Raw genomic sequence first — 21,854 nt, 5'->3', positions numbered from 1 at the left:
ACCAAGATTTCCCCATTCAGAACAGTATGTGGATCTTCTAAGGAAATGTCCAATGACTTCCAATCGGGCAAAACAGAGTATGTGTATAACTTTATGGATGAAAGTAGTCCCACACAGTAGTACCAAATCTGTCACTTTGCTGAGAACCTCCCTGGGCAAAAATGGTAATTTATTAATGAGAAATATTCATACAAGTCAAGATAGGAGGCAAGGCTGCTTATATGCTACTAGGGTGGATGCTTTATTAAAAAAATCTAAGAATTAATTTACAGTATACATACAGATTTAGGTTTCAAAAAACTGCTGACATACTTCATGGCTACTTAAACTGACCAAAAAAAATGGAATAAATAACTTACGGTGTTTCCAACATGACTTTACATATACTGGCCATAGTACTTAAACAGTCTGTTGTATTCTCAATCGGAAGGGTTTTGTTCTAGAAAAGTTAAACACAAATCAATCATTAAACCAACTTGTACAATGAAAAGTTAAGTTTTTTGCACTATTTTCTAGCACTTACTTCTGATACAAAGCATGTTGTGGCATTGCTGAGAGTTTTTAGCATTGGCGTGGCTTCTGCATAAAACAGAGACATTCTGTTGGCCATTTCATTATTTACCTCATTCTCAATGTCTATCTGATGAAAACATGAAGAACAAGTAATTAATAAATGACACTTTTCAAAATGTTACCAGCAGGCAGAAACAAATAAAATGAATACATGTACTCATTGCAGCCAAAGATACAACTTTTTTGATTTAACTGGAGTGCTCACCAATGTAAGGAGTTGACAATGTGGTTTTAATGTAGATAGCATGTAAGCCAAGCCAAAAAAAAAAAATGCCATCAATGGTGGGAATGCACATCTACGAACTTCAGAGTGCAAACAAAATTTCCAAGTTCCATTTACTTACATGCATATTGTTTATTCTGTTGCGATTTATTGTCCGTCTGTAGTAACTGAAATCATTTTGAATGGCTGGGTTTCTCATCTTAATGGATAAAAAGAATCAGTATTCAACACTTCAAAATACAAGGAAATGTTTCAGTGTACATGTAAAAAACATTTCTAACCTTAAGCTCATCAAAGCGGAGAGTAAAATGCAAGATTTCTGCAAACTCCTTGGCTAGAGCCTGTTCTCGTTCTAGGTGTTGAGTTGGAGTATAGGGTGGACAGGTCAATGATTCCAGTAAGCTCTGTAGTGCTTTCTCTAAGGAAGATTAAAAAGCCCGCATAAACAGTGCACTAACTCAAGTCTTCTGCATTTTAGAAACAATGTCACATTTTATCTTGATGCTTTATGCCATTATATAGCTATGTTTGTAAATTGATTTTTAAATAAAATTCTGTCAAGGAGGAAGGGCTCCACAGGTCATAGATGACCTAAGGACATAATTAGTAATTGTCCTTAGGAATCTAAAATGAGATATGAGAGAAAACAAAGACAGTGGCTCCTCACTCTCTGTCATCACTCACAATTATTCACATCATCCTATTATTCTCTCTCCTCTCTCAAAAAAGATCTTCCACCTCCCTGATATTTGACCACAATTCCCCATACGCAAATACTTAAGATATATTTCACAGAGTTCCTCAGACTGTTCATCCACCTTTCCTTTCCCATTCTTTCCCCATAATGGTCACCATCCCCCTTCAATACAAAGATGCTTCTGGGACCTCTGCCAAAAATAATTCACCGTTAGTCACCAAGGTCACTGGGATCCAACCTGAGGGTTACAAATGCAAAGTGTGGAGTCTGGCAATACAGGATGCAGGGATAATCTCCTACACAGGCTTCGGGAGAGCAAACCTAAGCCAGGTGGACATGACAGTTGTCCATATTTGTTACCCATTCCATATAGGAGTCCTAACCCAGACCTCCTTTCCCAGTTATTTATAGACCCTTAACTCAGGAAATTAACCAATACTGATAGTGAAAACATATTCAAGGGCTGGCCAGAACTTAACATGTTAAAGTATGTGGCTTCATGCTGCTTTTAATAAAGTGGAAAAATTACAACAGGATAAATTTGCGTTCAGATTTGTGCAAACAGAATCTACAGTCTTCCCAGAAAAGAGAAATCTAGGCACTGTAAGTCAAATTAGTGGTACGGATTACTATTCAACTCTCTAAGCTTTCAGAAAGAGAAAATCTTTGGATGTTTGCATATATAAAAAATTCTGTTAAACCAAATGCAGAGTAACTCACCTAGCCTAATTGAAAACTCATAAAACTGCTTCAGCCTCAGAACCAGAGGACACACTGAATTCCAAGCTTTTTCTTGAAGTTGGATATCATTTGGGTTTTGTATTGCCTGCAATGACAATATTACTGTTAATAGTTGTAGGACACTGGGATAAAAAAAAAAAAACCAGGCTCTTGTGGATGTACAGGTACAGGAAGATTCTGGGTATGGTAGGTTTAAAATAATATTTCTTAAAATAAATCTAGAACTATAAGGGGAAAAAAGCTGTTGGATAAAAGGGAAAAAAAAGGAAAAAATACTAGGTCAAGGGCTTTTTCAAAAAAAGAGCAAAACAAAAATATCAAGACATCTGTTTCAGCTGCTATAGAAACAATACCATTTAATGAGGTCCTGGGAACTATTTTTAAACTATTCATTCAAAATGCAACACCCACATCAAGGAACATGCTTTGGAATGGTCTTCTAGATGAAAGGATCCACAGTAGAAACATTAACAGGGGTCACTTGTACTAAATTCACACTAAAAGAGGTTTACAAGGTCAAAGCTCTATCATTACACAGTGAATGGGAGTTGTTCCACTACTTTTAGATTTTGGCTGTTAAGTAACTAACTGCTCTCACTAATGATTACCATGAATATCTTATGTAAAAGACAGACACACCTATCTTCGCAAACAGCCTAGGTCAAGTGAAAGCTAAAAGAAGAAAAACAAATTCTGAATGTTAGCAGATAGTTGCAGGACTTCAGAAGCTTAAGGAATACATATGGAATTGTAACTAGTGTATTTTATAGTATCATTTGACAGTACATAGAATACAGAAACTATACATAGATCAGAAACTATTTTGCATTTTCTGACTTTACAGAGCCTTAATGATATTTAAATATTTTTCTCAATAGGCATATTGATTTACTCCTCCATAAAGGTACATAAACTGTGTTTTTGAGAAGCAAAGTATTAATAGTAAGATGTTTAAATGAAACACCAGTGGCAGCACAATAGGTGTCATTGAAAGACCCCTTGCTCCAATCATCTGAAGAAGTGGGTTGAGCCCATGAAAGCTCATGATACTATCAATATTTTTTGTTAGTCTTTAAGGTGCTGCAGGACCATTTGTTGTTTTCGTTTTTTCAGTTACAAACTAACACAGCTACACCTCTGAGTCAATGAAAGAGTTAAAGCAATCCAATGTATTTTATAAGTAGTTTTACTGACTATGTTTAACAAAATATCTTTTGTGAACTGTCTGCATGCAAAGTAGAAATAAATACTGCAGGCTATTACTTGATCTTTTCTTCAAGAGAATTGTCATTGCTATATTATCATACATCTCTTATTTCTTGTCCAGCTCCTTTGTAAGCCTGAAGATCGGCAAGCAAGCTTTCAGAATCCTGTAAGACTGCATTGATCTGATTCCATACCTCCTTTTCTCCATCTGTTGGCTGTGCATCTACAAAATATAAAAAGCAAATATACCTCACATTACAAATGAAATACAAATGTCAACATAATTCAGTTCTATTTACGGAGTTAACATCAACGGGATAACTCATAATGGATTCTTATTTTATTGTGGTATGATTCCACTAACTTCAAAGTAGTTATTCCTTTGCATCAAAGGAAAAAAGATCAGAATCAGGCATCCAAGCAGACCCATCAAAAGGGTTTGCGGGACCCAAGGCAGGATGCTGGGAGCAGGGCTCCAGGCCTAGCTTGTGGATGGTGAATACCCAGCAGCGCAGGGCCCCAAAAGCAAGGGGGCACAAAGCATTTGCATTGCTTGCCTTGTCCTAGGGCCGGGCCTGCATCCAAGATTAAGTATATTATATTAGAGAGAGCTCTGAACAGATGCAAAATGTACATCCGTATTCATCCATGAGCCACAAAGTTTGCAGATATCCACAGATTTGCAAGCATCTCTCTTTAGTCGCCACTCCCCACTTTATACCTAACTGGACTCGATGACTTACTGAGGTCCCTTTCAGTCCTACACTTATATGTTTCCTCTAGGTTCTAACGCATATAGAACAGTTCTGCCCCAAAATGGCATTACCTAAGGACCAATACGTTGAATTTTGGTTAATTTATGTACATATGATCAGTCATCTAACGTATTGCACAGGACATCGATTCCTCAAGATTATAAATTCTTCTAAGGACTGCACTTTCAAGCTTAACAGAAGAAAAAAAATCTCTCACATTTACTTTTGGAATGAATATTCTGGACAAGTGAGAACTATCAGTCTGATTTCAAGTAGGGAGATCTCATGATTGAAGACAGATTTACTTTAAAAAGACATCTCCTCCAAGGGTTCAATCCGGTGGTGCTGTACGGAGGTAAAGGAAGTTTTCCAGGTTGTGCTCTGTAACTCTGGAATAAAGAGTTCTTGCCCCAAGGGAGTACTTAATGGTGGGATTTATATAAAACTTCCATTCCTTTCATATGCTGATTAATATTATATTACAGAAAATTGAAGTTTTTGATTACACACTTGCAAATACTCACAATATGGAGGAACTGAAGTCTATGTTTCACTTATTTAACACTGTTGTTAACTATGGACTTGGCATGACCAGATATGGCTGGCTGGCAGTCATGATTATAGCCCTGAGGCAACTGAGGTTAGCTATCGTTTAAAAGCCTGAAATTTTCTGTTGAACTCTGTGAAAGGTGAATAGGGGAAACAGTGCTAATTTTAAATTATTGTCTATTAGAAGTCTATCCCAATAATCTTGTTTCAGAAGGATGGTGGGTGTGAGTGGAATAAAAGTGGGCTCAGAAATTGTTGGAAATTTATTTTAAATAATCTCAAGAGACCATTTCCACATAGGTCTTTTTGATGACTCTCAAGGAAGGCATTGGTTTTAGGATGATTTCTTTAAAGTCCCACTCCTTTCCACTGCACACGATTTAGGGATGTTAGTGACTAGATAGTCGAGTAACCACTCAACTAGTCGCTTATCCTCCACACTTGCATCTGGGAGAGGGAGGGAGGGGGGAGAAGGAGCCTGTGCTGGGGGGAACTGGCTTTAAGCAGTTCCCCCCAGCACCTTCTCTGCAGGAGGCAGGGGAGGCAAAGGCACAGCAGGGAAACGGCATGAGCAGGGACTGCTTCTGTCCCCACTGGCGCCGGTTCCTACTGCTGGTGCTTCTAATTTTGAAATATACATGAGTCCTGTACACAGTTGCCGCCATGGACAGATGCTGCTCCGGCACCATCCCTGTTGGTGGCAGCCAGGGCTGGCAACTGACAGGGGCTGCTAGACTCAGTGCGAGCTGGGACCGAGCAGTTATGGCTCATGCTGATTGCTGCACCTCTGCATTTTAAATGTAGTAAGAGCCCAATGATTCTTACTACATTTAAAATGCAAGCAGCAGCGCAGGTGGCTCTGCAGCTGGCTCCTGGAGCTAGCGCCACTGCAGCTCTGCACAGCAGCGTTTATCGACTAATCATATAGTTGATATAAATTGTATCGACTATACAATTAGGCAGATAATCACATTTTAACATCCTGACCATGCTGAGCTCACGTTTCTCCTGGACACTATAGTTTGGAAAATTAGTAAGTACCTCAGATATAGACGCAGAAGCATTAGAATGGAATAATTTCTAAAGAGTCCCTTATCACACTCTCCAGTATTGGCGGTGTCTATGCTGGGTCTAAAGCCTTCTTTCCTTAATCTACAGGGAGAGGAGCATGCATTCTGCAGCTAGAAATATAGATGTTGGTGTGAGTTATAAAGCCAAGTACCTCAACCTGTCACCTGGTGTACAAACCTTCTGGTGTCACTACACTCACAGAGATGGGGAGAGTCAAGTTTCTAGCCCCTACATGCTGCTTTTCCGAGTTCCTTTCCAGATTGGAAGAAAGGGATTAAGGTCACCATATCCAGCCTAAGATATTGCCCAGCAGAGATGGCTTTTCCATATTTGCCTTTCTGTTTTCTTGCCCAGGTAAGGTTTAGGTAACATGACCCAGACTGTACTGTGAGGGAGACTGTACTGTGAAGACAGGGCTGGCCAGTCCCTCTCATCCCTTCCCCCCGCACACACACACGCATGCACACACACCCTAATAATGCAGGTAACAGGCCATTTTTCTTTCTTCTCTAGTTGGCCTAACTCAATCATTTTGAATACTGGAGAGCACTAACCACTGCAAAATGTTTCACAAGAAGAAGAGGAGCAGAGGGGACACTTTCCCCATAGCAAATGCAGCCTGGAATCAACATAGGGAATTAAAATACAGGACTATGTAGCACTTTAAAGACTAACAAGATGGTTTATTAGATGATGAGCTTTCGTGGGCCAGACCCACTTCCTCAGATCAAATAGTGGAAGAAAGTAGTCACAACCATATATACCAAAGGATACAATTAAAAAAAATGAACAAATATGAAAAGGACAAATCACATTGCAGAACAGGAGGGGGATGCAGGGGGGGATGCATAGGGAATTAGACAGTACTGAGCCAATGATTAGTCAGAAATTATCTGCCTCCAGCAGAAAATTGGAAGGTAGATAAAACTATAGAGAAATCCAAGGGTGTGTATTCCACTGCTGCCAATGATTAATGGGTTGGCTCTGCCCCAAGATGCAAGCAGGCAGACACACTCATAGTAATGAATTTGTGACCTCTGCACAAACAAGACATTAACATTTCAATGAGCTCTTTTGAGCATACTAGAAACAGCTGACATCTTGTTGAAAAGTGACAGATCATGAAAATAGATGGATGAATAGGTGCAGTGTCCATTCAAAGTAAATGGCTACATATTTTTTTGTAAAGGTTATGCTAATGATAACAAACAGAACATTTACAAATAAGGTGCTAATTATTAATACACAAGAGAAGAGATTTAAGTATTCCATTAGTGCATGACAAGTGTGTGGAACTGAGACCTTTGGACAACTGGACACAACAATTAATGGACTTCTACTCAGAAGTTTTGTAATTTAGTTTTTATTTTACACTTTGTTTTCTATATAAAATTGCTTTCTTCCTATCCTACACCCCCCTTACCCTCCCCCAACCCCGGACACACACACACAAATCCATGCTCTGTAGGCAATTAGCTGCTTTCAGATTTAAGTAGGGAGCTTAGGAGTTTCCAACATAGCTGCTATCAATTGAAAGATTTTTAAAAGCATTTTAAAGCAACTCTTTAAATCAAACAAATGTCCAAAATGTACCTCTGAGTGCAGCCTTAGGAGACAGATTAGGGGACAAAGAGCTGCAGGCTTAACTTACTTTAAATATACATATACTTTTCAAAAAGAAAAAGCATTTTCTGAAAATGTAAGATAAAACAGAGTGATTCAGTTTACTTTTTCTATCCTGCATTTTATGTACATATGGTGTATGATTACTTGTTATGTAGACAGATGATCAAGACAGACTAGGGCCATGTTCTTCATGAGGATAACTACCAAAAGTAAAGTAATATCATTAAATATATTTCATTTTCCTCTGAATAGATTTAATTAAAATTTAAAAAATCCACTCAGATTCAGATAAACTACATCCCTCTTTCAAAAGGCGGATACAAATTAGTCATATCGAAATGCAAATGAAGCCAGGATTTGAATGTTCCGCACTTCATTTTCATAATCACGTCATGATTTTTTTTCGAAAAACACTATTTCGAAACCACAGTCTAGACGCAGTTCTTTCAAAAAGAAAAGCCTTTTTCGGAAGAATCTGTCTTTCAAAGTAATGTTTTTTGAAAAAACACTGACGTGATTATACAAATGAAGCACGGGAAATTCAAATCCCGGCTTCATTTGCAATTTCAATATGTCTAATTTACATCCCACTTTCAAAAGAGGGATATAATCTAGACATAGCCTCAGTGCTCTGACTCAGAGTAACAGGTATTCCTGAACCCCAACCTAACATTATAGGCCTGCTCCTTGACAGGTGATCTTCCTTGGACTTTTTTATGGGTGAAACAAGCAGAGGACAGGATGGCAAATCTTAGAATGTTTTCAATCTTCTTCAGACTTTGTGAAAACTAATGTCTACCTTTCCTTAAAAAAGCTGCCTCCATTATACAACAGATCCTAGAGTTGCTACTGAATCTCCATAAATAATAGAACTACAGTTTTATCAATACCAGAGTTATGAACTGAGAGGTCAACCACACACCTCATTTGGAACTGGAAGTACATAATTAGGCAGCAGTAGCAGGGAAAGAGAAAGTAAACACAGTACAGTATTGTGTTAAATGTAAATTAATTTTAAAGAAAAGAAATGTTTGAAAAAGCTTTGCCAAAATAAGGAAACGTTCTGTGCTGGTTTCATTTAAAATGTTTAAAAGCAGCATTATTATTCTGCACAGTAAAGATTCAAAACTTTATTCAGTTACTATTCAGTTGTAAACGTCTGAAATAATAACCATAACGTTTGGTTCAAAGTTGTGGACATTGAGAAATATGAACTTCCATTCCAGAGGGTGTTCGTAACTTCTAGGTTCTACTTTAAAATTTTGATAAACACAGCCACAGCCATGAGAGCCAGCAAGCACCTGTGCTAGATGCAACTGCCCTCAATATGACACCATCACCATCACTTGAAACACCTGCACTTAGTCTAATTGCCTACATGTTTATCACTGAAAGTTTGCTACTTCTCTCTTCCAGGAAATAAAATAGACAAAGAAGTGAGCTCTTCTTCACCAGCTTCAAGTTTTGCTTGTCTAATATGAATTACCATTACTATTAACTGGTAAATCCTGTATCAGAACACTGCTTGGCTAATTTGGCTTTGCCTCTTACAGCCTCCCCACTGCAAATCATCCTGAGGAAGGTGGAAAACAACTAGTGCAAACCCTTGAAAGAAGATACTCTGTCAGTCCCATTAGAGATAGACAGGAAGATGCAAGGATGTTGTTATTCAACCAACTAGTCATGAACAGGATGGTAGTAATCACTTACCCTATGTATAGGTGCTGCCTCTATGAAATGTGACTCAAAATGCCTGCCATGGGGTTCTAATGGTCTCGAAAGTAGGAGAGATAATCCATGCCAATTTACCTATAAACCACGAAGTCAGACATTTCTGAAGAAAAGCTCTCTGTCTCCTCCTTCTACACAGGCGGGGTAGAGGGGACAATTTGCCCTCAGTTTTCTCAGGGTGTAATATTCAGGATTCAAAAGATCTGCCTCAGGCCATGCAGTAGCTGGAAGTGTAGCAACTGCTACATATGCATCAATGTTAGCTGTGAAAATGCCACTGTCTAGCAGGGCTTTGCTCATCAGTCAAATATACAAAGGATTGTTTTTCTGGTGAAGCTGGTACAAGTGACTGGATATCACTCAAATTATAGGCTATGGGGATAATAAAGCCAATCAATAGATCTTGCTGTTAAGAATTTGTATTGTGGACAAAGAACAGAATAGAATGCAAGATACCGTATGTATGCTGTAGTCATAAATTTTAACATCACAGCAACATTGATTCCCCTCATGTATCAAAAGAATTAGACAAAAGATAGTTTTAGTTACCCCAAGAATATTTGTTGTAGCAAAGAGGACTCTAAATTACATGAATTTCTTTTCCCCAAATTAGTTTATTAGTCAAATAAAACCAAGCTACTTGAAATTTCTTGTGTACGATCATGTACAATGGGATTTTTTTGATGTTTTCAGCAGAGGTATCTCAAGGATGTATTTACAAAAAAAGTAAGAGGTAGCGGTTTCACTTTTTCTGGCTCTACCTCCAAACAAAGCGTTCCCAATGAATTCTAAATTTGTTGGTCTTGGCAAGGACGAATGCACCTTTCCCAAGGATTTTTTTGAAAGACTGAAGGAAAACTTAAGGGAGAAATTAGAGTCACTTAAAAGCACTTTTATGTATGTTAAATGACTTTACACGTCTGTGTTTTCAGAGTCTAGGAAGTCTACATCACCTGCATGCCAATTTCTTGAACTTTAAGTAGCTCCGGTACCTCCATTGAACAGAGGTACCCAGGAACCCATTAAGGGAACACTATAACCAACATTACTTCCTGGCTACAATGCTTTTGCAAAGTAACAAAACCTGGGATTCCTGGGATAACCAGGGCCGGATTAAGGCATGGGATAGCCGAGCAGCTTCCCGGAGCGCCAACCTATGGGGGGGCGCCTGATAGCAGCTGTAAAGGGGCATGCAGCGTCCTTTATAGCTGCCATCAGGCACCCCGTGCCCGGCTCGTGGGCTGCTACAGCTCCCAGTGGCCACCCTGCAGCGGCCACGCAGAGCGGGGGCTGCATTAACCCCTGCAGTGCTGGCCAGCAGCACCCTTCCCCCTGCAGCCGCGGGGTCCTGCACGGCCAGGTTCAGCCTGCCCTGGGCTGTGTGCCAGCGGCGGTAGCTGGGCTAGGCCGGGCACGTGCATCCTGCTACCGCCAGCTCCGCGCACCCTCCTCCATGCACCAGGTGGGGACAGGGCCGAGCATGTGCCCTCCCCCAACCCGGGGCGCAATTAAACTGTCTGCCCTGGGCGCTGGAATGGCTCGGTCCGGCCCTGGGGATAACTACATTCCTCTGTGTGAAGCTACAAATGTGCAAGTCTAGGTGAAGGACCGGGTCAAACCTTTTCAGCATCTGCACACTCTCCAGCCTTCATTGTGTAGATATGAGGGAAGTAGAAGGAGCGTAAGTTCCAACTATGTTAAGATGCTAGACTGTGATGTACTACAGATATTTACTACTACATTCACTGAGATATGAATAAAAAAGGTCTTGGAAACAGAGTACCAGTTGTTGGTTTTTTTATTTTTTAAAAGGAGTTCAGAAGAGTCAAATTTTAAGACTCTAGTATCTCAAATTAGGCACAAATTCCCATTTAGGCAGCTAATCAGCCTGCTTGATTTTCCAAGATGTTGAACACCCACAATTATCATTGGCTTGGAAGAAAAAAAAAAAAACAGGCTCATTCCTTAGGTGCTTAAATACAGAACTGAGACCATCTAATTTGAAATTGTTTGTCTTAAGTTTAGCATGTCTTGGGAATAAAATGGTTATCTATACTAACAGCCCTAAATGCTCTGGGCTGTCATTACAAAGTTCATCATATTTTATGAAAGCTATCTGAATAGAAATAAAAACAATATTGGCTAACAGTTCAAAAATGAAATGTCAAGTTCAGCAGGGCACTGTTTAAGTTACATTGAGTTCTGGGATTTTGGAAGTTCCCCTGCTTTCAAAAACAATGAAAGGTATTTTTAAAGGGGAAAGGGGAGAAGCAGTACATGGGAGAGGGGACCTGCTCAAGAAAAAAAAACCACACACAACACAAACACACACACACACACACACACACACACACACACACACACAGTAACATGCACAACTGCTGTAAAATAGAACTCCTTCCATGTTCAAAATTGACTCTGTTACTTTAAGGAGACTCCCAAGTATACACTAAGAATTTGCAACAAGTTTTTTTTTTTAATGCTTTCTTTGTACTCCTTGAAGAAGGGCCTCCATGGGCAACAGTAAAGTCTGGTAATAAATCCTTTATGAGAAAGAAAAGTCAGAGCCTGCTGAGAACAGCCTCAGGTACTCAAGTTCAGTCTATTAGCCCTTAATTTAAACTTGGCCAGACCCAAACAATACAATGCCCCTTGAATTAACAAAATACATATTAGGGAATTCACAGTAAGTGCCAATGAAAGTCTTTAAGTTGCGATACCTAAGAGTCACATGACCAATAGGAAGCCATATGAGTTGCGGCTCCGTATAATTTATTCCATTAAACTCAAAATGTGGTGGGATAAGGAGAAGACGTATATAAGGTGTATAATTAATCCAAATCCAAATCTGTTTGAATGAGAAAACGAGGTATTGGTGATGCAAACGTTTCAAGAATGCTCATTTCTTTTAATGCTGGAAGTAAAGTAAGATTATCCTGGCAGTCGTTTATTAAAATGATATGGCTTACATTTATCTGCAAGGCTTTTGAAATGACTTTTTCCCCCACTCATAGGAGACAAGACTTGCTTCCTGAAGTGGCACAGCACTGTCTTGGGCACTGATATTTGATTTCAAGTTTGGAGTGAAAGATGATAATGGAAGCTGCAGAATCGACTCAAGTGTTATATTGAGGTATGTGCTGTGATTAAACAGCTTTAATTTTTCCGTGTCTACAATTTTAATTTGTCTAGGTGCTTTTGGCACTGATCACAAATCACAGTACCTGCCTGACTCAGGAAAACTACTCCTGTGTATGCTGAACTCCCTTTGCTTGCAAGACACTATTACATATAAGTATAATGGCAATTTTAAAATATTACCCTCATAGCTCTTATTTCTATCTGCAGATCAGAAGTATGCTTCCTTGTAAATATAACGCAGGCACACACACACACACACACACACACACACACACACACACACAAAAAACTTCCACATAACTCAAACTGATCAGATAGCTAGTTGTGTAAACAAAAAACAAAACAAAAAATGAGAGGTAAAGATTTTTCTGTACCTGAAAGTCACAGATGAAAATTAAGAAAATGGAATTGGTCAACTTTTTGTGTGAAATGTTGACATTTCAACATGGCAGTGCTGCCACCTCACCAGCACCTTTACTACAGAGCAGCTGCAGATGCTTTAAACAGCAGGCTGCTAATTGCTAAGCAGTTTGGGCAGGGAGGAGCATCACACGCTGTCTCCACCCAGTAGCAAAAACGCTCAGCTGTCATTGGCCAGGTTCCAGCCAATAGGAAAGCAAAGTTACTCACCTCCAGTGCAGTAACTGTCGTTCTTCGAGATGGTGTCCCCACTGGTGCTCCACTACCCGCCCTCCTCCCCTCTTTGGAGTCCTCCTTTTCTCTTGTGTTTTTGGAGTCCTCCTTGCCTCGGAGTCTGTAAGAGGGGAGGAGGGCGGGTAGTGGAGCACCCGCGGGGACACCATCTCGAAGAACGACAGTTACTGCACCGGAGGTGAGTAACTTCGCTTTCAACTTCGAGGATGTCCCCGTGGGTGCTCCACTATGGGTGACTGCATAGCAGTGGTCACCAGAACGGAAGGAGAGCAAACAAGTCCCTATTTATCCGCTGTGGAGAGCGCCGCAGTCGCCAGTGCCCCATCGGAGCGAATGCCCGAAGATATAGAGTAATGTTTGGCAAAGGTTTGGTGTGATGACCAGGTGGCCATCCTACAAATATCCTTGTGGGGGACCCCTTTAAGGAAGGCTGTCGAGGTCGCCTTGGCCCTGGTAGAGTAGGCGTGTGGTTGGGCGGGAAGGGATAAGTGCTTTGCTGCATAAGATTGTGTTATGCATGAGGCTATAAGGTTTGAAATCCTCTGGGAAGATAACGGTTGACCTTTCGACCTATGTGCCAAGGAAACAAATAGGTGGTCCGTATGTCTAAAGGGACTGGTGTGGTCTATATAAAAAGCTAGGGCCCTCCGGGCATCCAGGGACCGTAGGGCCGCTTCCCGTGGTAAGGAACGGGGCTTTGGGAAAAAAACTGGTAGGATTACTGGCTCGTTGACATGGAAATGGGAAACAACCTTAGGTATGAATTTTGGGTGCAGTCTCAACACTATCCCATCTTTGAGAAAGATTGTGTATGGTGGCGTAGCTGATGTTATGACAAGTAAGAAGATCATTTTCATAGTGAGAAGATGTAAGGGTACAGTCACCAGAGGCTCGAACGATGGCCTCATTAGGGCATCGAGGACTATATCCAGGTTCCACATCGGCGATACTGGGTCATGCGGTGGGGTTATGTTGGCGAGGCCCTTGAGAAAGCTCTTTGTGGTAGTGTGGGCGAAGATGGAAACGCCATCCACAGATGGTGGAAAAGCCGAGATCGCTGCCAAATGTACCCTGATTGAAGCTAATGCCAGTCCTGTGTCTTTCAGGTGCATCACGTAGTCCAGCACCAGTGGAATAGATGCACGTTTCGGAACGTGGTGGTTCGTGACACACGAGGAGGTGAATCTGCACCACTTATGAAGGTAAGTTTTCCTCATGGCTTGTCATGTACTGTGTATAAAGACGCGTTGGACTGGTGCCGAGCAAAGTGATTCGAATGGGTTCAGCCAGTGAAGAGCCATGCTGTCAGGTTCAGGGTGTGTATCTGGGGGTGTACCAGGTGTCCTTGGTTCTGAGTGAGCAGGTTTGGAAGTGTTGGGAGGTGAAGCGGTGCACGCGCAGACAGGCGGTGGAGGAAGGGGAACCAGTGCTGGCGAGGCCAAGCTGGTGCTATGAGAATGAGCCTCGCCCTGTCCGCTTTCACTTTTTGAAGGACCCGCGGGATCAGTGGTATGGGAGGGAAAGCGTATAGCAGGGGTCCGTTCCAGCTGATAAGAAAAGCATCCCCCATGGATAAGTGACCGAGACCCGCTCGGATGCAGAACTCGTGGAATTTTACATTGCAGGATGTTGCGAAGAGATCCACTGTGGGAGTCCCCCAGCATTGGAAGAGCTCTAGTAGGATACCGTCGTGCAATTCCCACTCGTGTTTTGCATCAAAATGCCTGCTTAAGAAGTCTGCAGTCACGTTCGTGGTGCCAGGTAAGCAAGATGTCGTAGGTGTTAGTCCATGGCGAATGCACCAATTCCAGAAGCGGATAGCCTCCGTGCACAAAGAAGGGGAGCGAGCGCCATCCTGGCAATTGACATAATACATGGCCGTGACATTGTCCGTGAGTATCCTCATCATGGTGCTCTGGATGTGTTTGAGGAAGGATTTGCAGGCGTTGAAGATGGCGCATAGTTCTAAGAGATGTATATGTAGTCGTGCTTCACGTGGGGACCATTGGCCCTGTACTGAGAGAGGTCCCATGTGTGCACCCCATCCTAACAGGAAGGTGTCTGTCGTGATTTGATGGAGGGGTTGTTGCTGATGGAAGGGTACCCCAATAGAAGATTCTTGCGGCTGGTCCACCATCAGAGTGACCGTGTGATGGAAGGTGGAGGTGCTACTGGCCTGTGAAGGTCATATCTGGTGTGGTTGTAGACCAGTGTCAGCCAGTATTGGAGTGTGCAAAAGTGTAGTCTTGCGTATTTGACCACGTACGTCATGGCGGCCATATGGCCCCTTAGTCTGAGGCATGTTATGAGTGGAATGGCGAGGCTGAGGGAAATGATATGAATTAGGTCCTGGATGGTTTGAAATCTTTGGAGAGGTAGAAAGGCTCTGCCTTCTAGCGATTCCAGGTGGGCACCTATGAACTCGAGGTTCTGGGTCAGGTGTAAAATGGACTTTTGCTCGTTGAGAAGGAGACCAAGCGACTGGAAAACTTGCCGGGTGAGTTGGACCATGAGGGAGACCTCGAGTGCTGAAGGAGGCTGGAGTAGGCAGTTGTCCAAGTACGGGAAGATGCCATCAAAGGAAGGCTGCGACTACTGCTAAGACCTTTGAGAATACCCGGGGGGCCGAAGAGAGTCCGAAAGGAAGTACTTTATATTGGAAGTGATCTTTTCCGACGACAAACCACAGGAATCTTCTTTGAGCTGGATGGATAGGGATGTGGAAGGTCCTGGAGGTCGAGGGAGGCAAACCAGTCTTGGTGGTCTAGTGAGGGAATTATGGCAGTTAAGGTGATCATTTTGAATTGCTGTTTCCGCAGGAATTTGTTCAGCTGGCGGAGGTCTAGGATGGGACGCCAGCCTCCAGATCTTTTCTGGGGATGTATCTAAACTACATGGCTCCATTGATGGAGCCATGTAGATTAGGCTGATAGGCAAAGGGAAATGAAGTCGCTATTTAAATAATCACGACTTCATTTAAATTTAAATGGCTGCCGTGCTGAGCCGACAAACAGCTGATCAGCTGTTTGTCGGCTCTGTGCGCTAGTCTGGACGCTCCCGCGCCGACCTGAAAGCCCTTTATTGACCTCCCCGTTATGCCTCATAGGATGAGGTTTACTGGGGAAGTCGATAAAGGGCTTTCATGTCGACAGGGGAGCATCCAAACTGCCCCGATCTGCCCACAAACAGCTGATCGGCAGAGCGGGGCAGCCATTTAAATTTAAATGAAGCCGCGATTATTTAAATCGTGGCTTCATTTCCCTTTGCCGAACAAACAAATCTACATGGCTCCATTGACGGAGCCATGTAGACTAGACGTACCCTAGGTGAGGAAATAATGGGAGTAGAAGCCCCTGTTTTTGAAGTCATTTGGGACTGGTTCTATGGCACCCAGTGAAAGAAGGCGGTCGACTTCCGCTCATAGGAGGGCCTCGTGAGAGGGGTCCCTGAAAAGGGATGGAGTGGGGGGGTGGTTGGCGGAATTGAGGTAAGGGGAATGGGGTAACCCGTCTGAACAATTTCAAGTACCCATCTGTCTGTGATGATTCTGGCCCATTGATGGAAAAAGGACCTCAACCGATGGTGAAAAGGGTGGGTAGGACGATTCATGGTACTGCCTGTGACTGTTTGCTTGCCCGCCCCTGACCAAAGCATCAAACTTGCTGCTTATTGTTGGGGGGGAATGTTTGGCCTGCCATTTGCGTTGCGGCGGCGTTGAGGCCTCTGGCACGAGCGTTGGTTATCGAAGGCCCTTTGTTGCTGGTGTTGCTGTTGCCATTGGTGTTTAATGTAGGAGTAGTCGTACCTACGTTGGTATGGCGTGTATCGGCGCCTCCTGAAGGGCGGGTGTATAAATCCCTAACGTTCGGAGGGTCTTTCGGGAGTCCTTGGATGAGTGTAGGACCGTGTTTGTGTTTGCCGCAAAAAGCTTGTCTTTGTCAAAGGGTAAGTCCTCGACCTTAGTCTGGAGTTCCTTAGGGACCCCTGCCGCTTGAAGGTACGATGCTCTGTGCATAACTATAGCGGTAGCCATAGAGCGTGCAGCAGTGTTGGCGACGTCCATAGCCATTTGAAGGGACGTTCGCACTGATGTATAGCCTTCTTGAATAATAGACTTCAGTATGGATTTCTTTGAGTCTGGCAAGTGGCCCATGAGAGGAGTCAAGCATGAAAAGGTGTCAAAGGTGAGGTTAGAGAGGTGCGTCGAATAATTGGCAATTCTCAGGAGCAAAGTTGCAGCCGTATAGACCTTTCTGACTAGGAGGTCCAGCCTCTTCATGTCCTTCTCAGAAGCCTGTTTGAAATGTGGGGCCTTCACCCTCTGTTGGGCTGCATCAACGACTAAGGAGTTTGGCTTGGGATGGGCAAAGAGGAATTCCATCCCTTTAGGAGGCATGAAATACTCTGTCAGCTCTTTTGTTAGTCGGTAGAGCGGACGCCGGAGTGTGCCATATTTCGTTGGCAATTTCCAGAATGCCCTCATTGAGGGGAATGGCCAGGCGAGACCTGTGCTGGGGCTGGAGGTTCCTGAAGAGTTTATGCTGTTTGTCCTTAATCTCCTGCAATGGTATCTCCTGGGTGATGGCTACCTGTTTAAATAACTCCTGGAAATGACGGAGATCATCAGGAGGGGAGGCATTGCCTGGAGTGAGTGCTTCGTGTGGCAGCGAGGAATGAGGTGGAGAAAGCCCAGTTGGTTGGTCCGCGAAAGGAACGTGCTCTGACTCAGATGGAAGCTGAGAAGACGAAGCCGTCCGTTCCAGTGGGGTGAGTGGAGCTGGAGTTGGGGAGAGCCTGGATGAAGCATAGCCATGTGTAAATCGTGAGCGATAAGAGTACCTGCTGCGAGAGTCTCTGGAGTAACGGTTGTTGTAATGATAAAACTGGTCATGCGATGAGCATCTGTCCAGATAGCGGGTATGCGAACGATACCGATGACTGCGTGGAGAGTATGGTGAGAGAGAGCGGTTGTATGACGCCCTGGAGGATGCAGGAAAGAGAGAGTCGTCTGTCATCATCTCTTTGATGAGAGGGTCCAGCAGCCAGGAATGGAGATAGGAGCCTGGACGGGGCAGGAGAAGACCTGCGGTGGCTCCCACGGTAGTATGGGGAGTGCCATGCTGGAGGAGATGCTGATAGTGCCAGGGAGAAGAGGAGGGAGCGAGAGCGGCTCTGGTGTGAAAAGAGAGGAGCAGGGCTCATCGCTCCAGCATGAGCGGCGTGGGCAGAGGTGCCAGTATGCGCTGCAGTCCCTGGTGCCGGCAGTTGAGAGATCGCAGGAGCCAGTGCTGCGGGGGAGATCAGGCGCATCGGCACTGAGAGCTCTGGCACCACAAGGTGGTTAGAAGGCGGTGCAGGTGCCGGCACCGTCCCTGGTTGTTCCGGGGGAGCACTCATTGGTGGCTCAGGGGTCGGTGCTGGTGGCACAGATGCGGGCTGAGCCGGCGGCACCTGTGATACCGGTCTTTGGAGGCTCCCACGGACATTTGGCTGAGGCACGCGGCTTTACAATGCCGGACGTTCCTGGTCTGTCTCCCTGGCTCTCCCTGCCACGTAAAGCAGGTGGCAACGATCTAGTAGGGGAGAGCCTGGTCTTCTGGCCAGAGGCAGCGGGGGATGAAGCTCACCTCTTAGGGGGCTGATCCCCGGTGTCATTTCGCTGTGGCTGCAGGGCTGAATCAAAGAGGAGCATCCGCAGCCTCCTCTCCCTGTCCTTTCTAGCCCTGGAGGTTAATTTACGACGAGTGCATTTCTGAGGAACGTGAGTTTCGCCCAGGCATTTTATGCACTCTGCGTGGCCGTCAGAGGCAGACATTGCCTCCCGGCAAGAGCCGCATTTCTTGAAGCGGTCGACATGCCAGTTTGATTCCGTGGTGACAGGCTCCTTCCCGAAGTCAGGGAGAAGTGAGTTTCTCACTTTCTCTTAATGTAGAAGTAGTAGTAGTTTGTTCTTAGTGTTCTTTTTTTTTTTTTTTTAAACCAGCAATTATATACAGAAGACAGTCGGGAAAACAGCTGAGAGGGACGGAGCGCTGTTAACGTGGTTTTTTTTAAACTTATGGGGCAGAGGGGGGAAAGGAGAAGGGAGAAGTTAAGAACAGCGAGAGGCTACAGCAAGACTAGCCTCCAGAGGTTAAAGTGAGGAGCGCAGTTACAAGCATCTGCAGCCTAAGGCGGTCTTGAAGAATTGACGGGAGGCCAGACCACGCGCCAAGGAAAAGAGCGCGAAAGCCGCGAGCCTCACGGCACATGCTTAGTCCGGCTGAATACTGCTCCTAACAAGCTTCCGTCTGCGGCGCCGGGGCAAGCCCAGCATCCATAGTGGAGCACCCGCGGGGACATCCTCGAAGAAGAACTGAGAAATCTTACTGAAGACAAGGGCAGTGAATGAAGCCTCCTCACTCTCCTCACCCCTCCCCGTGCTGCAGCAGGGCCACATGGAGCAGCCCACCCAGCACATAAGCAGGGTTCCTGCAGAGCTGCTGACTGAAAGCCACCTAGGTAATCACCTCCCAGGCAGAGCCTGACTCTGGCATCCCACCCCCTCTATCCATCCAACTACATGCCCAAGGCTATCCCCTCTCCCCACTTTCTCCAAGTCACAACTCCCTCCCAGACCCTGCACCCCCTTCTGAAGCCCTCCCCCAGGCCAGAATCCTCTCTTGCACCCATAACCCATCCTGGACCATTCACCCCAAGCCCCTTCCCCAGATAATAACCCCCTTCTTCACCCAAACTCCTTCTTAGACCTCACTCTCTCCTACACTCCTCTCCTCTATCCCAAGCTCCCTTCTACATCTCACCCGTTGTCCCAAACACTGGACAAAAGTGCAGCCCTTGACCACTTACCAAATTCTTGGGAGTGGCCCCCCATTAAAATTATTGCCCATTCCTGCTTTAACCCCATTTTCAATCAACTGTAAAGCTAGATAACATTTTACAAATTTTGATTTGAAAAGGGCTGTTTTGTGAATTTTCACACAAATATTCAAGAGTCCCCAGCTCATTTTTCAAATATCTAGCATAGCAGAATCAAGTATTTTATGTCAAAAGAATTTGACACACAGAGGACAAAAAGATGTAAGGAGTAGGCAGGAGATAAGTGATCCAGATAAAAATAAGAGCCTTCAGCTGATGAAAAGGAAGAGCAGTTGGAAACAGATTGAAGTCCTCTGTGGAAAATTACGTAGTAGGATTTTTCAATTCCTTAAGTGAAGATGCCCTGCTACTATCAAATTACAGAATGACTGGTCAATCCAAAAACAACAGCTATGGAGAATCAGTATTTAACAAACATATATCATGTTACTTTGCTGGAAGAGGATATGCAGCTGATCCCTACAATTAGATGCCTCAAATTTATGGACCGCTCACAATAAGGATGGAAAGTATAGAATCCTGCTGTTCTTTGGTTTCTCTTCCCCCATTCAGATCCTTTACCTTTTCTCTGCACAACTTTTGACCAATAGTTGCCCGTTTCCTGTTTAGAAGTAGGGCAATCATGTAAGCCATAGTTATATTTACTTTCAAAAAGATTGGTTGGATAAAGAAAGCAACAGGGATTGCAATCTTTTAAGACAATTTGAATCCATGACAAAGTGATACACACTCTTCATCTGACATATCCTGTGGCCTACCAAAGAATTGCAAGGTAAATTACAAAAGATATATATTTCTGAGTTGATGCAGAGATTACATGCATTTATGAAGAGAGGACAGTGTCCTGCTTAGTCTCAAAAAGCAGAGAACAGAATCTGCTGACCTGAAACACCATTTGACAAATAACATTCTAATCTAATAATTCTCGAGTGTTGCATATTTGTTTGCATAGTAACTTCACACCTAAGAAAGTTACTGAACAGCAGTTATTCTATGAAATGGCTGAAATAATATTTTTGACTCAGTTGGACTTCATTTTAACTACTACAAGGAAAACAGAACCCAAGGAAGGAACATATTTAGCTAAAACCTACTCCTTCTAACCAGAATGTCTGACTTTAGAGATAGCACAGACGTGATATGTGCCTGGAATAATTTCTTGTAAATACATACATGCAGATTATCCTTCCTTTAAATGTATTTGAGATTCATCCAATCTGATATAAAATGTCTAATTTGTCCTATTTTATACATTGTATTGTATGCTGAATAAACTGAGAACCAATACTGAACTGATTTAAATACAAGCACATAATTGAAATAAACGTTTTTTCTGTGACAGGGGTTTCTCTTATCAAGAAAGGAATCTTTTCAGATCTGAGAAAATTAAGCCAGAAGCCAGGTGGCAGCAGGGTAGAGCCAAGAGCCTGGTGACCTGCTGACAAACCCCAGGAGAATCCGGAGTCCACCAGCATAGGGGCCAATCTCCCTTATTGTGGCAAACACCCTTCTTTGGTAAAAACAAAAAAAAAGCAATGATGTAGCACTTTAAAGAAAACAAGATAGTTTATTAGAGGATGAGCTTTTGTGAGGCAGACCCACTTCTTCAGATCATATTCTGAAAGTGAATATGACCATTATATAACAGAGGGAAACAATGCTTTTCTTGCTGCGCGTCAGGATGGTTTCTTCCTGTGCCTTCAATAAGGCTTCTTTAACATATTGCCAGATCTCCTGGACTCCTTTCCCCTTCATATAAGTATCCCAGGGAATCCTATCCATCAGTTCTCTGAGGGAGTCAAAGTCTGCTCTTCTGAAATCCAAGGTGTGTATTTTGCTACTCTCCTTTCTTCCTTTGGTCAGGATCCTGAAATCTACCATCTCATGATTACTGCTTCCCAGGTTGTCACCCACCTCTACTTCCCCTACTAGTTCCTCCCTGTTTGTGAGCCGCAGGTCAAGCTGCGCATGGCCCCTGGTGGGTTCCTTCAATACTTGTACCAATAAG

At 43.5% G+C, this 21,854-nt stretch overlaps 1 protein-coding gene and 1 long non-coding RNA gene across 13 annotated transcripts in view; one reads left to right on the top strand and one right to left on the bottom strand.

Moving 5' to 3' along the window:
* Window positions 1–21,854, bottom strand: part of CYRIA (CYFIP related Rac1 interactor A) — a 78,851-nt gene that overhangs the window by 8,289 nt on the left and 48,708 nt on the right. For 7 of the 12 annotated variants that reach the window (XM_075923457.2, XM_075923462.2, XM_075923463.2 and 4 more), the window contains 6 exons: window positions 3,542–3,663; window positions 2,214–2,319; window positions 1,078–1,214; window positions 918–995; window positions 524–640; window positions 360–439 (listed from right to left, as the gene is read on the bottom strand). In XM_075923457.2, the coding sequence (XP_075779572.1) occupies window positions 360–439; window positions 524–640; window positions 918–995; window positions 1,078–1,214; window positions 2,214–2,319; window positions 3,542–3,663 (640 nt within the window). Of the gene's footprint in view, window positions 1–359; window positions 440–523; window positions 641–917; window positions 996–1,077; window positions 1,215–2,213; window positions 2,320–3,497; window positions 3,664–21,854 lie in introns of all 12 variants that reach the window. The other 5 variants (XM_075923469.2, XM_075923466.2, XM_075923468.2 and 2 more) reach the window with 2 other exon arrangements.
* LOC142827763 (uncharacterized) lies at window positions 11,968–19,963 on the top strand. The gene is made up of 5 exons (XR_012902501.2): window positions 11,968–12,097; window positions 12,187–12,305; window positions 14,074–14,169; window positions 14,593–14,728; window positions 18,951–19,963. It is a non-coding gene; the product is annotated as an uncharacterized LOC142827763 (long non-coding RNA).

The sequence above is a fragment of the Pelodiscus sinensis genome, chromosome 3, assembly GCF_052426305.1.
Source record: "Pelodiscus sinensis isolate ZL-2025 chromosome 3, ASM5242630v1, whole genome shotgun sequence".
Lineage (NCBI taxonomy): Eukaryota > Metazoa > Chordata > Testudines > Trionychidae > Pelodiscus > Pelodiscus sinensis.
Note: the sequence above shows the minus strand (reverse complement) of the source record. Positions and strands in the feature narration are given on the sequence as shown.